This window comes from Dipodomys merriami, unplaced genomic scaffold (assembly GCF_024711535.1).
Source record: "Dipodomys merriami isolate MVZ:Mamm:240054 unplaced genomic scaffold, mDipMer1.0.p SCAF_4, whole genome shotgun sequence".
Lineage (NCBI taxonomy): Eukaryota > Metazoa > Chordata > Mammalia > Rodentia > Heteromyidae > Dipodomys > Dipodomys merriami.
The window spans coordinates 28,768,272-28,782,520 of record NW_027205603.1 but is presented as its reverse complement, the minus strand read 5'-3'; the positions used below and the strand labels follow the sequence as shown (position 1 = coordinate 28,782,520).

Below are 14,249 nucleotides of genomic sequence, written 5' to 3'. Positions count from 1 at the left end.
CAAGCGCTCTACCATTGAGCCAACTTCCCAGCCCAGTAATTAGACATTTGAATGATCACATGTGGTACATCAGTTAAATTAGAACCTCTTCATTTTTCCCACTTCTTATTCTTCCTGAGAGCTAGATAGTTTCCAAGGCAATCACTTCTCTTTCTTCCCTCAAGAAATTCTCATATTTCTTTTGCACTTCATGATCGGGAAGCAGGACTAAGTTCTCATTCTTCTGTGCTGCTTACAGGTTGTGATTTTTCCTCAGTGCTGTCTAAGATTCCTGCCATTGGCTCTGGAGAGAGCCTTTGGTACCTTTGACACTTGTTTAGTAAAAGATACTCACCAAGGATAGATTTTCTTAAAATTGAATTGGTCTTTTAAGATTTGGCCTTATTTTCTAGGTTTGATATTATTGGGCTTTCACCAGAATCCCAGGAAGATGAGTATGGAATTAAACAGGCATCAGAAAGTGGTAAGTACAGAAAATTTTTTATAAAGACAGTCATTCAAACTATTCTTAAGAAACTCAGTAGTGAAATTGACGCTGATTATATATGACACAGTTATGTAAATTCAAGAGGTAGTGTTGTTTCTTTCTTTTGTAAATGTGGGTATTTTTTTTTTTTTTTTGTCAGTTGTGGGGCCTGAAATCTGGGCTTGGGCACTGTCCCCTCAGCTTTTCAGCTGAACACTAGCACTCTACCACTTGAGCCTCAGCCCTACTTCCGGCTTTTTCTGCTTGTATGGTGCTGAGAAATTGAACTCAGGGCCTCATGCATACAAGACAAGCATGCTACCACTAAGCTACCTTCCCAACCTGTAAATTTGGGTTTTGTTGTTGCTGTTTTTTTTTGGTGGTGGTGGTGGTGGTGATGGAAGCCAGGAACTTCACAAATGCTTTACTGTTTTTCCATTCTCATTCTGTTGTTTTCTTACCACATACACATATCTGTGACCAGTGGAAGTAAAGTAGATAAGAGACAAATAGTTATCAAGTTTCAGCTCTGTCGAATACGTAAGAACCTTGCTTTGATTTACATAGTATAGGCTATACTTTAAGAATCTCCAGATCCAGAGCCTGTTTTCTGGTTAGTATTCCATTCTCCTTTGTAATAATAAGTTGGCTTATTTGGTGTGTAAAAACAGAACATTAACTTTCTGTGGGATGATGTAGTTTTAAAAAATACAGAGAAGCTTCCTTGTCTTCTTTTTAAATGTATGCAGATGTTTACAACTAGAACACTGATGACTGGAATTGGAAATGTTCTGGGTGGTGATTCCTGAGGGTGGGCAGCACTGGTGAAAGAACCCAGCTGGGAACTGACCCACATGCCGTGTAGGTGGAGAATTATCACACTGCTCTTTTTTACTTTTGAATTTGTTTGAAAATTTTCTGAAATACATTAAAAACCAAAACTCAGTAAAAGTCCTTTTTATTATCATTAAGAATTTAGAAAGCCAGCCGGGCGCCAGTGGCTCACGCCTGTAATCCTAGCTGCCCAGGAAGCTGAGATCTGAGGATCTCGGTTCAAAGACAGCCTGGGCAGGAAAGTCCATGAGATTCTGACCTCCAAAAAACTACTCAGAAAACCAGAAGTGATGCAGTGGCTCAAGTGGTAGAGCTAGCCTTGAACTGAAGAGCTGAGGGACAGTGTTCAGGCCAAGTTCAAGCCCCATGACTAATAACAACAAAAAAGAATTTAGAAAACCAGGTGTCGTGGCTCATACTATAATCCCAGCTATTCAGGGGATCTTGGTTCAAAGCCAACCTAGCAGTTAACCACCAAAAAGTTGTAAGTGGAGCTATGGCTCAAGTGATAGCCTTAAGCACAAAAGCTCAGGAACACTGCCAGGCCCTGAATTCAAGCCCCAGGCCTGACACAAAAAGAAAGAAAACAATTTTAGAGTTCTTTGAGATTGAAGAAAATACATTCAAGAGGCATTGGATGATTGGGAATGTCAAACCATGAAGATTGACTTTTGGACTCACCAAAACATAAATCAAAGCTCTCCTCTCCTCCCCTTTCCCCCCTCCGCCCACATATACACTGGGGCTTCAACTCAGGGCCTCACGTTCTTGCCTTGCTTAGATGGTTGGCATTCTAACACTTGAGCCATGCCTCCACTTCTAAGTTTTGTTTTGTTTTGTTTTTGCCAGTCAAAGGGCCTGACCTCTGGGCCTGGGTGCTATCCCTCAGCTCTTCAGCTCAAGCCTAGTGCTCTACCATTTGAGCCACAGCACCACTTCGGGCTTTTTTTGCTTATCTAGTGCTGAGGAATGGAACCCAGGGCCTCATGCATGCAAGGCAAGCACTCTACCACTGAGCCACCTTCCCAGTCCTCCACTTCCAACTTTTTGATGGTTACTTGGAGATAATAGTCTCACACACTTGTCTGCCTAGGCTGGCTTCAAACTGAGTAGATGGGATTACAGGCACAAGCCACCGGCAGCCAGCTAGGATCTTAAAGCTAAGATTTTGCCTAAGCATAAAAGATGGTAAAAGTATGACCTCAAGTAAGGGAAGATGGAATGTCTTCTCTGTGGAAGACAGGAAGAGGCCAGGCCCTTCTAGATAGGCAAGCCTAGTGAATTCCAGAATGAAAAGTTCTGTCCTCACAATAGAGTTGGCCTATGAAATACTTCTTATTTCTTTCCTCTCCAAAGCGAATTACTGAACAGAGGCTCATACTCCCATTTCTATCTTGAATGTACTTTGTTCTTATTTTTTTTTCCTATTTTAAATTGTATAAATATACTTAATTTTTAAAGTATTTGTAGTAACTTTCTTTCTTTTTTTTTTTTTTAAGTAAAAGCTTTGATAGATCAAGAGGTAAAGAATGGCATTCCTTCTAACAGAATTATTTTAGGAGGATTTTCTCAGGTAAGATATGTCAGTACTTTCAGTATATTTATTTATATAGAAATGTATGGTTTCTATGGTTTCTTTTTTCTAGAGAAGAGTTTTTCTTTAAGAAGCTGTAGAATCTTGTAGTAGTATGGAATAAAATTTGATTAGAGTGGAACTAATTAATTTCTGCTTAGTATACTTTTTTTTTTTTTTTTTTGGCTTTTCTAGTTTCCTGGTCTCAGTGTTCATTACCTTTTAGAATGCCTGCAAAATCTATTCATTAAATAATAGATTGGAGCCTGGAATGTACTTTTAAAAAATAAGCACAATACATTGTAGTTAGGTTTCTAAGTTAATAACATATGCCCTTGTTCTTAGAGAAAGCTACTAGTGGCAACCATAAGAAAGGGAAAAGGAGAACTTTTTTCCTTCTTTGGCCTATAAGATAGGTATGGATAAAAGTATGTAATGTTTACTTTGGTGTCTTCCTCTTTGTATTTCTTCTCCAACCTTCTGTACTTTCTCCATAGCCAATTTCTTTTTTTAAAATTTAATACTTTTTTATTGTAAAAATACTGTACAGAGGGGTTACAGTTACATGAGCAAGGTAATGAGTATATTTCCTATCAAGCATTGTTGCCTCCTCCTTTGTTTTTCCCTACCATACCTTCCCTCCCACCTCCACAACTACAACTACCCCCCCCCCCCCGCCAAATTGTAAAATTCGTTTTTCGACATAGTGTCTTGTACATCTTATTGTTACAATGGGTCAACCTGTATCCCTATTTAAGCATTTTGTTTTTTCCCTTCCCCTCCCCAAATTAGAGATCAAATACAGTGAAAACGGGTTATACTGTGTGGGAGGAACATACAAAGAAACAAAAAAAATCACATGGTACATTAGAAATACTTTAGAAACAATAGCAAGCAAGAAAAAACCACTTGTGTCCCTATCTTGGGGTTCATTTCGCTTAACATCATCTTATCTGGTCGTGTGCATGTAGCTTTTGACCTTATCTGCTTGCCTCAGACATATATTGGTTATTGCAAATAAGGGAAACCATGGGACCTGTTTCTTTGTGCCTGGCTTACTTCACTTAATATAATGTTTTCCAAGTCTTTCCATTTCCTAACAAATGGGGCAGTGCCATTCTTTCTGATGGATGGAGGCATAGAATTCCATTATATAACATTTTCTTGATCCATTCATCTACTGAGGGGCATCTGGGTTGGTTCCATATCTTAGCTATGGTAAATAATGCTGCAATATACATAGTTCCACAGCCAGTTTCTTTTTTATTTATTTAGTTATTTATTATTGTGAAAATATTGTACAGAGGGGTTACAATTACATGGGCAAGATAATGAGTACATTTCTTATCAAGCATTGTAGCCTTCTCCTTTGTTTCCCCTTCCATCCCTTCCCATCCCCCCCCAATCCACCACACCAAAGTTGTAAAGTTCGATTTCGACATAATGACTTGCACTTCTCATTGTTGCAATGGATCCACCTGTATCCCTATTTAAATGATTTGTTTTTCCTCTTCCCCTCCACAAATTATACTGACATCAAATGCAGTGAAAGCAGGGGTTATACTGTGGGGGATGGACATACAAAGCAACAAAGAAATAATCTTATAAATGTGTTAGAAACAATCGCATGAAAGAAAAAATACATTTGAATACATATTTTAGGGTTCATTTCCTTAACATCACCTTATCTGACCTTTTCTGCTTGACTCAGACATATACTATATATTGCAAATAAGGGAAACCATGGGACCTATGTTTCTTTGGGCCTGGCTTACTTCACTTAATATAATTTTTTCCAAGCCTTTCCATTTCCTAACAAATGGGGCAATGTCATTCTTTCTGATGGAGGCATAGAATTCCATTGTGTATATGTACTACATTTTCCATTCCTCTACTGAGGGGCTTCTGGGTTGGTTCCATATCTTAGCTATAGTAAATAATGCACAGCCAGTTTCTTTAGACTGAGATTCTATCAGTACTTGTGCTCATGTAACTCATTCCCCAATACAGTAGCTTCTAATCTATAAGTCTCCTCAATCAAGAACTTAGGGGACATTTCAAAGTTCTAGAATCATTTAAGAATAAAATTTGCTGGGCATTGGTGGCTCATGCCTGTAATCCTAGCTACTCAGGAGGCTGAGATCTGAGGATCACGGCTCAAAGCTAGCCCTGGCAGGAAAATCCATTAGACTCTGATCCAATAAACCACAAGAAAACTGGAAGAGGCGCTGTGGTTCAAGTGGCAGAGCACTTGCCTTGAGCTGAAGAGCTGAGGGACAGTGCCCAGGCCCAGAGTTCAAGCCCCGTGACTGAAAAAAATAAAAAAATTAAATTCAATAAAAAGGGATGCTGTTGATAAAATTTAGTTAGAAGGTTTTGATTTGGCGATTGTAGTGATAATGTCTTGACACAATATGGGGATAGAGACTAATGATGTTTGATTAAAATGAGACATACAGATTTTATTACTTATAATTCATCAATTATAGCCTACAGAAACCGATTCCTAATACATTTAGGAAGAAGGAGTAGGTCAGGAGTCTTTGGCATTATATCTAGGGAACTGTAGATAAAAATAGAGCAAGGCTTCAGTAAGTAGCTAGGATTGAGCAAGCCATGAGGACTCTTCTTTCAACCTTCCTGTCTCTCTGCTCAACTGTTTCTTCTATCTTTCCATCATTGGTCGGCCATTGAAGCATTTGCATCCTGGAGCTTTCTAGCTTCTACATGTTACCATTCCAGCCACGCAGAGACTGGTAGTCCATAGTCCTGGGAGAAAGACTCTCATGCCCCATGACTTATGGGCATGGACAGAATTATGGGGCCTGGAGATGGCTAGTAAGAATGTAGTTCCCAAGACAGGGTATGGGCAGACACTACTGCTAAACAGTAGTAGATAGGACTGCTATACAGTCATTACCTTGAATTTCTGTTTTAGAAAACAATACAAATTTGCTTCTAGGTTAGATTTTTTTGCCTAAGACTTTTCAGAGGACAAAATGGTAACTACACATTTAGAATATGGCTTACCTTACTTGTAATGTTTGAACTCACTCTCTCCTCACACTCCAGTCTCTGCCTTTTTATTCACTCCTGGCTGATGCACTTGTGCTGCAGATACACCTCAAGTGCAGCTTTTTTGTTTGTTTTTTGTTCCTGGTTTATTGGAGATGGAGTCTCTCAGACATTTTTGCCCAGGCTGGCTTAACACTTCTAGCCTCAGATCTCAACCTTCTATGTAGCTAGGATTATAGGTGTGAGCCACCAGTGCTGGACTATTTTGTTACTTTATGAACATCATTAAGAAAGGGAAATTTTTCCTGCTGCAGACAGAATGCATGTTCCAGTCAGTCCCTGCTTTCTTTTCAGGGAGGAGCTTTATCTTTATACACTGCTCTCACCATGCAGCAGAAACTGGCAGGCGTCACTGCACTGAGTTGCTGGCTTCCACTTCGGACTTCGTTTCCACAGGTAGCTTGGTTGATGTGCATAACATAAAATTGCAGAGCTAAGAGATAATAGATAATGTTGGGGAGTTCATCCTTTTATTTAATAAGCCGTTGTTTTTAAAAAGCAGTTTTATGCTTATAGTAAAATTGAGTGGAAAGTACAGAGTTCCTTTTTCCCCAGGAACACAGCCTCTCCCATTGTACACATCCTACACCACAGTAGTACCCTGGTTACAAATGGTGAACATGCACCACTCATCACCTCATGGTTTTCATGAATCATAGTTTAAGAGAATTTCCCTAAAGTTTTTTTGTTGTATTACTGGGCTTTATATCTATATACTATAATGTCTTTACTGTGGGTTACATGAAATGCAATAAGAAATGTCTATTGTTATGAATCATAATATTTGAAGATTTGGTACATTTTAGAGTATTATGAAATAGGGCTGTTTTAACAGAGTATTTTTAATGTTTAAAATATTTAGTGTTTGGTAGCAGAAGTTTACTATCAGATATAATTTCTCTCCCTCCCTCCCTCCCTTCCTTCCTTCCTTCCTTCCTTCCTTTGTACCTTTTTCCCTCTCTCCCTACCTTTCCCTCTCTTTCTCTCTCTCTCTGTGTGTGTATGTGTGTGTGTGTGTGTGTGTGTGTGTGTGTGTGTGTGTCTGTCTGTCTGCTAGGGCTTGTCCCTGAACTTTTGTGCTCAAGGTTAGCATTCGACTATTTGAGCCATACCTCTATTTCCAGCTTTTTGATGGTTAATTGGAATTAGGAATCTCATAGCCTTTCCTGCTTTGAACTGTGATCTTCAGATCTCAGCTTCCTCAGTAGCTAGGATTACAGGTGTGAGCTACCAGTGCACAGGCAGATATAATTTCTAAATATTCAAACAATAGAGCCAATATACAGAACACATGGGAGGTGTGGACATTATTTTTGAATTCCTTTTTGCAGCACTGGGGATTGAATCTACGGCTTTTTTCCCCCTTACGTGTGCTAGGCATGTGTGCTGAAGCCTGCTTTTTTTTTTGAAGCCTTTTTTTGTTTTTCCCCCAGAGTCTTTTTTGCCCTAGGCTGTCCTTATGATATTCTCCCACTTCAGCTTCCTGAATACTAGATTGCAAGCATCCCAGTACTGGAGTTTGAACTCAGAGGAAGGCTTGCTCAGCTTGTAGTTGGTGCGCTACCACTTAAGCTGTGCTCCTAGCTGAGATTTTTTTATTTCTGGCTAATTCAGGGTTGAGTCTTTCAGACTTTTCTGCTGGGCTGGCTTTGGACTGTGATCCTTTGGGTTTCAGCTCAGTAGCTAGGATTACAGGTGTGAGCCACTGGCACCTGGCTTTCGGTTCAGTTTTTTTGTTTTTTGTCGGTTGTAGGGCTTGAACTCAGGGCCTGGGCACTGTCCCTGAGCCTGTGCTCAAGGCTAGTGCTCTACCACTAGAGCTACAGTGCCACTTTCAGTTCACTTTTTAAAAAATTTACTGATTATAGAGTGACATGCAGGGAGGTTACATTTATATGCATCAGGTAATAAGTATATTTCCATTTGTATGGTTACCTGTTTCTTCATTCTCTTCCATTCCCTTTCTCCCTCCCATCTTCACCCATGAGTTGTATAGTTCATTTTCATCAATGTCCATTGTGCTCCACTTTTTCACCCTTTTTCCTCGGATTCTGTGTCCTCCCCTCCCACAGATGTGCACATGAATACAATGTGTATAAGGTAAAAAATACAGAATCATCAAAAAAATTTAAAGTCCTTTGTTTCCATATCTATGTAGTTTGAATTGTATATTATCTATCTATCTATCTATCTATCTATCTATCTATCTATCTATCTATCTATCTATCTATCTATCTATCCATCCATCCGTCTATCTATCTATCTATCTATCTATCTATCTATCTATCTATCTATCTATCTATCTATCTATCTATCTATCTATCTATCTATCTATCTATCTGAAGAGGTGCTTGGGTATTACACCTTTGTGATTCTCTCCTAGGTATATGCGAGTATCTAGAATCCTGTGTAATTTGTCATATCCCAGTGCATTTTAGATTTAACTTTCTGCATATCAGAGAGAACATGTGGTACTTGTTCTCTGATCTGGACTTTCTTCACTTAACATGATTTGTTCTAGTTCCATCCGTTTCCCTGCAAACGACATTATTTTATTCTTTCTAATGGCTGTTTAAAATTCCATTGTATATAGCTCCACACATCTTTTGTGGGGCATCTGGGTTGTTTCCATTCTTGGCTATTGTGAATAGTGAGGCAATGACCAATTCATTTTTAAATTTAGAGTTTTATCTCTGTATAGTAGCTGGTATATTACACATAATATTTATTAACACATTCATTTGCCTGATGTATGTTAGTAGTAATTACCTTACATATTAAGATACTGAAAATAGGAAGGTGAATTAAGATGTAATTGGCTACCAAGGCAAAATAATCATCTATCCTTTAGAAGTTTAAGTAAAGGAATGAGGGATCAAGGAATTTCATTTGGCCAAATATAAGTGATAAGGTGCATATCTACAGTCTTATAATATAATGCTTTTTATATATTTGCATCAATAATACTATTTTGTCTTGCTTTTTTGCAGGGTCCTATAACTGGAGCTAATAGAGATATTTCTATTCTCCAGTGCCATGGAGATTGTGACCCTTTAGTTCCCCTAATGTTTGGTTGTCTGACTGCTGAAAAACTGAAAACATTGGTCAATCCAGCCAATGTGACTTTCAAAACATATGAAGGCATGATGCACAGTTCATGTCAACAGGTAGGTACTTCGAGTTAGCTTTTTTTTTTTTTTTTGTCAGTTGTAGGGTTTGAACTCTGGGCTTGGGCACTTTCCCTGAGCTCTTCAGCTCAAGGCGAGCGCTCTACTGCTCTACTGCTTGAGCCACAGCGGCACTTCCCGTTTTCTAGTGGTTTATTGGAGATAAGAGTCTCACAGACTTTGCTGCCTGGGCTGGCTTTGAACCGTGATCCTCAGATCTCAGGAGGATTGTGTTTTGAAACCAGTCTGGGCAGGAAAGTCCATGAAAAATGGAAGTGGCACTGTGACTTAAGGTGGTAGAGCACTAACCTTGAGTGAAAGAGCTTAGGGACAGTGCCCAAGCTCTGAGTTCAAGCCCAACAACCAATAAAAAAGAAAATAGAACAGTGAAACCTGTCAAAATGTTTTAGAAGTGAGGAGATATGGGGTAAGGGACTGATAGAGAAGGGAGTAAGGTTGATTGGGATACATTGTATGTATGTATGGAAATGTTACAATGAAGTACTCCTTGTACAATTAATGTATGCTAGTAAAAAAAGGGGGAAAAATTTAACAGACAAAAAAAATGAAAGTCAAACTAAAAGAAAAAGGTTTGAAAGTATGGTTCAAGAAGGTAGAGTACTTACCTGGCAAGTGTGAGGCTCTGAGTTCAATCTCCAGTACCAAAAGGAAAAGGAAAACGACAAGAAGAGGAAAAGGGAAGAAAGGGAGGGAGGGAATCTTTGAGATCATATGATAGAACTAAAACCATAGATGGACTGTCTTATCTAAAACAAGGAGAAAACACTAGTGAATTGAGACAGATAATGGAAAAGTGTAACAGATAAAGAGCTTTCATTTTGATGCTTTTTTTTCAATAAAGAAATAGGGTCACTTGATGAGAACAAAGGAAGCTGGGATAGGTGTGGGAACTTGTAAAGTCTTGTAATAAAAAGAGATTAACTGCTAAGCAGTGAAGTAGCCAAGCTAACACTATTTCACAACCACTCAGCTTGCTTGGCTAAGTCATTTGCTTTAGGGACCGAATGATAAGAGGGCCAGGAATCCTTTAAGTGCTCTCCCACTAAAATGAAGTATTCCATCCAGAAAAGGGAGGGTCAGTTAGGAGCTGGCACCTTGCATACTCATTTAGGAGTTCCCCACTGAGGAGTAGGGAACCTTCTCTCATGCCTGCCAATGGCCATTTGGATATTTATAACATCTTTTAAAGGTCATATATAATTATCAATACAGACAGAAAACAGTAACCAAGAAGCATGTGTCTGTTTCAGGGCCAGCAAGGTGTTTGTGTTAACACATTTGAGGACACTGAATGAAATGAGCAGCAGGAGGTGTCATAGGCCTCAGGGTCTGGTGAGGACACTATCAGAGTAACTACGAAGTTGAGAGTTCTCTACATAGCTAATTTCTTTTTTCTTTTTTTTCTTTTTTGGGTCCGGTCATGGGGCCTGAACTCTGGGCCTGGGCGCTGTCCCTCAGCTCTTCAGCTCAAGGCTAGCGCTCTCACTTGAGCCACAGCGCCAATTCCAGCTTTTTTCTTTATGTAGTGCTGAGGAATCAAACCTAGAGCCTCAGGCATGCAAGACAAACGCTCTACCACTGAGCCACCTTCCCAGCCCCTCTACAGAGCTAATTTCTGATCTGGTGAGGTGGATGCCTTTGAAGTGGGCTTGAGGGAGATGGGGAACAAAGCCAGATTACTGGAGGTTTCCTGGAGTTTGTTTTCTAATAAAGACTTGGTATGTTCATCTGTATTTCCAGGCTATTATAGGTACATACTTTCTTTCAAATGGTTAGTTGTATGCAATACCTTATGAAAGGCACAAATAGTTCATATTATGGATTTAGCATTGCATTCTAATGAGAAAAATGATAAAAGCTAGGCTTCTCCACTCTCTCTATATAGTTGTTACTAATTACATAGTTACTGACATTTCTTGGCATAGAGATTGTCTCTTAAACTTCCTCACTCCTTAGTGTTGTTTTTAAGAATAAGAAGATGTTATTTTCATGGAACTAGATAATAGGTGAAAACTATCATTTCAGTCTAAGTAAACATTATAGAGACGGCTCTGAAATTTCTATTAAAGGCACATGGGTTGGGTAGAGTGCCTACCTAGTAAGTGCAAGTCCCTAAGTTCAAATTCTGTACCATAACAACAAAAACAACTATTGGAGGCTCTTATTTCTTTTTCTTTTGCACCTTCCCCCGCTTGTTTGTTATTGGCTGGGAATGAAACCCAGGCCCTGGAGTATGCTAGGCAAGTGCTCTACCACTGAGCTACACCCTGGGCCTCCATTTTTTTGTATGTCTTTTCACTGTAGTTGTAAAAAAAAAAAAAAAAAAAAAAAAAAAAAAAATATATATATATATATATATATATATATATATATATATATATATATATGGCCTCATTTTATCTATGGGTTTACTTAATGATATTTTCATGACCTAATTTCTGACTTATATACCTGCTTATTAAATTACTTTTTCCAAACAGGAAATGATGGATGTCAAACAATTCATTGATAAACTCCTACCTCCAATTGATTGATGTCACTAAGAGGCCTTGTGTGGAAGTACACCAGCATCACTGTAGTCAATTATAAACCTTCTCCCATGCCTGATCTTAAAACTTCTAATGTTTGCAGTGGTAAAATGTTTTGCAAATACATACAATGATTCAGATTCAATAATGTCTCCCCATGGGAATATGATCTTTTAAGTTTCTATACATGTATTTGTATAAGATAATCCAGAATATAGTAGTAAAATAAGTGAAGCCATCAGCTTGTTTTTCTCAAATATAATTTAGAAAATAATAAAACTGTAATCAGAGTTTTTATTATATCATTTAAAAACTACTAGTATTCTTAGTGAAACTTTGTTCAGATGTAAACAAGCAGTTAAAGTATAAATGATGTATTAATGCTGTGGTTTAGTCTAGGGAGTTGTTCCACAATTGCTTAGCTGTCATGCAGTGTCTGTATTTTTATACCTGTATTCATGGATATGTAATTACTGTAATACATAAGAATTAGATGGTAATGGTATTATTCCTAACACTAGGAATAATGCTTTTAAATATCAGAAAAGAGTAATACTGTACTCTTGAATTAATGGCCTTTTTATTTGAGGGACAAGGCTTTTTCCCAGATATCATTTCTATTTAATACCCTTCTATCCTCTCAAAAAAATAATTTCTTTCTTGACTTTTACAGTAGACCAAATATTGACTCCCTGACATAGACATCTGTCAAGATATGCTGTAATTTTATATTCTGAATCACAGATACATGGTATTTAAAATCTATGTATATTATAAAAGAAGTCAAACATAAACTTCCTGTACTACGAATTTCAAATTACACCTTAGGCCAAATTTAGATCTAATTACTAGAATATTTAGGTAATATGATTATATGGTTTAGTTTCTTGTTGAAAAAAAAGGATAGCTAATACTCTGGTATGTTCAGAGATGTTTAAGATTGATCTTAAAATCAAATTATTAAATGATTGGGTATGTAGCATAGAATTTTAAGTTTACCTTTTCTGTATGTATGTTTGAAACCCATTACTGTAGAAAATGAGTGTTTCATTAGAAACTTCTACATTATTTCTATCTGCGAACAGACTTACTTGAAAATTTTACTTTAGTCAAATGAATTTTAAAAATTATTTCTTTTGAGCCAGGCACTGATGGCTCACACCTATAATCCTAGCTACTCAGGAGGCTAAGAGCTGAGGATCACTGTTTGATGCCAGTTGGGGCATGGAAGTTTGTAAGATTCTTATCTCCAATTAACCACCAAAAATAATGAGTTGTGGCTTAAGTAGTAGGGTGCCAGCTTTGCCTGGAAAAGCTAAAGAACAGCCGCTGGGCCCTGAGTTCAATCCCTAGGTACTAGTACCAAGAAAAGATCTTTTGAGCAAACCTAGAAATAGTAAGTATTTGATTTTTAAGTAAAAATTTCTGGATTAACAGTAAAAATTACTTAAAAACAAATTATGGATAATAAAGATCAGAACCTATACTACTGTTTAATATATACTACACAGTTTAATATGTAGCAAAGATATGTGCTTGGTATTTCTGAACAGTGTTAATTTTTCTGCTGTATTCCAACTGACCAAAACAATGTTAAGAATGCATCTTTATAAATGGGTGCTAATTGATCATGGAATTTAGTAATAGATTATACAGGATGTTAATAATGAAGCCATATGTTTGTGTCTGGATTTGAAAAATTTCAACGATCATTTACTAAGTCATTTGCCTTGAAGAACATAAACATTTCAGTTACACAAACCAATAAGGTCTTTATGGCAAGAAATATCCCAGTGAAATGTGGTGTAACATGGGAATATGTAAATGTTTTTCACGGTTTCTATCAATGTGAAATAAAATTTAATTCTGACTTTTCTGTGACTGTTATTTCAAGTATTTCTGTTTTTGCTTTGTTTTCAGAGTATTGATATATAGCCCAGGTAGACTAAAACTCTTGATCTTCCCGCTATACCTCAAATACGGGTGTATATTATGCAGGACTGTTTTAACATTTGGGTTTAACTTTGAATGGGTATCTATAATTAAAAAGAAAACTAACAATGTAATCATAAGAAAATACATTAGGAAAGATATTTTTTTTTCCAGTCCTGGGACTTGAACTCAGAGCCTGAGCACTGTCCCTGAGCATCTTTTTCAAGGCTAGCACTCTACCCCTTGAGCCACAGTGACACTTCTGGCTTTTTCTGTGTATGTGGTACTGAGGAATTGAACCCAGGGCTTCATGAATGCTAGGCAAACACTAAGCCACTAAAAAGAGATTTTGATGATGGTGTGATAAGCTTAGAATAGAAAAAGGGATGATAGAATCTCATGGTGTTTTAATCTGCTTAAAAAGTTTTTGTTTTCAGTGTTCTTAACCTATTTAAGAATCTTATTTTTTTTCCTTTTTCCTTTTCTTTTAGTATAGAATTCACTGGAATTTGGGCTGGGAAGGTAGCTCAGTGGTAGAGTGCTTGCCTTGCATGCATGAGGTCCTGGATTCCATTCCTCAGCACCACATAAGCAGAAAAAGCTGGAAGTGGTGCTGTGGCTCATGTGGTAGAGCACTAGCCTTGAGCTGAAGA

At 37.8% G+C, this 14,249-nt stretch overlaps 1 protein-coding gene across 1 annotated transcript in view; it reads left to right on the top strand.

Moving 5' to 3' along the window:
* Positions 1-13,534, top strand: part of Lypla1 (lysophospholipase 1) — a 32,730-nt gene extending 19,196 nt beyond the window's left edge. The window contains exons 5-9 of the mRNA XM_069990724.1: positions 393-463; positions 2,800-2,873; positions 6,243-6,344; positions 8,939-9,115; positions 11,617-13,534. Of these exons, the coding sequence (XP_069846825.1) occupies positions 393-463; positions 2,800-2,873; positions 6,243-6,344; positions 8,939-9,115; positions 11,617-11,670 (478 nt within the window). The 3' untranslated portion in view covers positions 11,671-13,534. The remainder of the gene's footprint in view (positions 1-392; positions 464-2,799; positions 2,874-6,242; positions 6,345-8,938; positions 9,116-11,616) is intronic.
* The last annotated feature ends 715 nt before the right edge of the window (positions 13,535-14,249 follow it).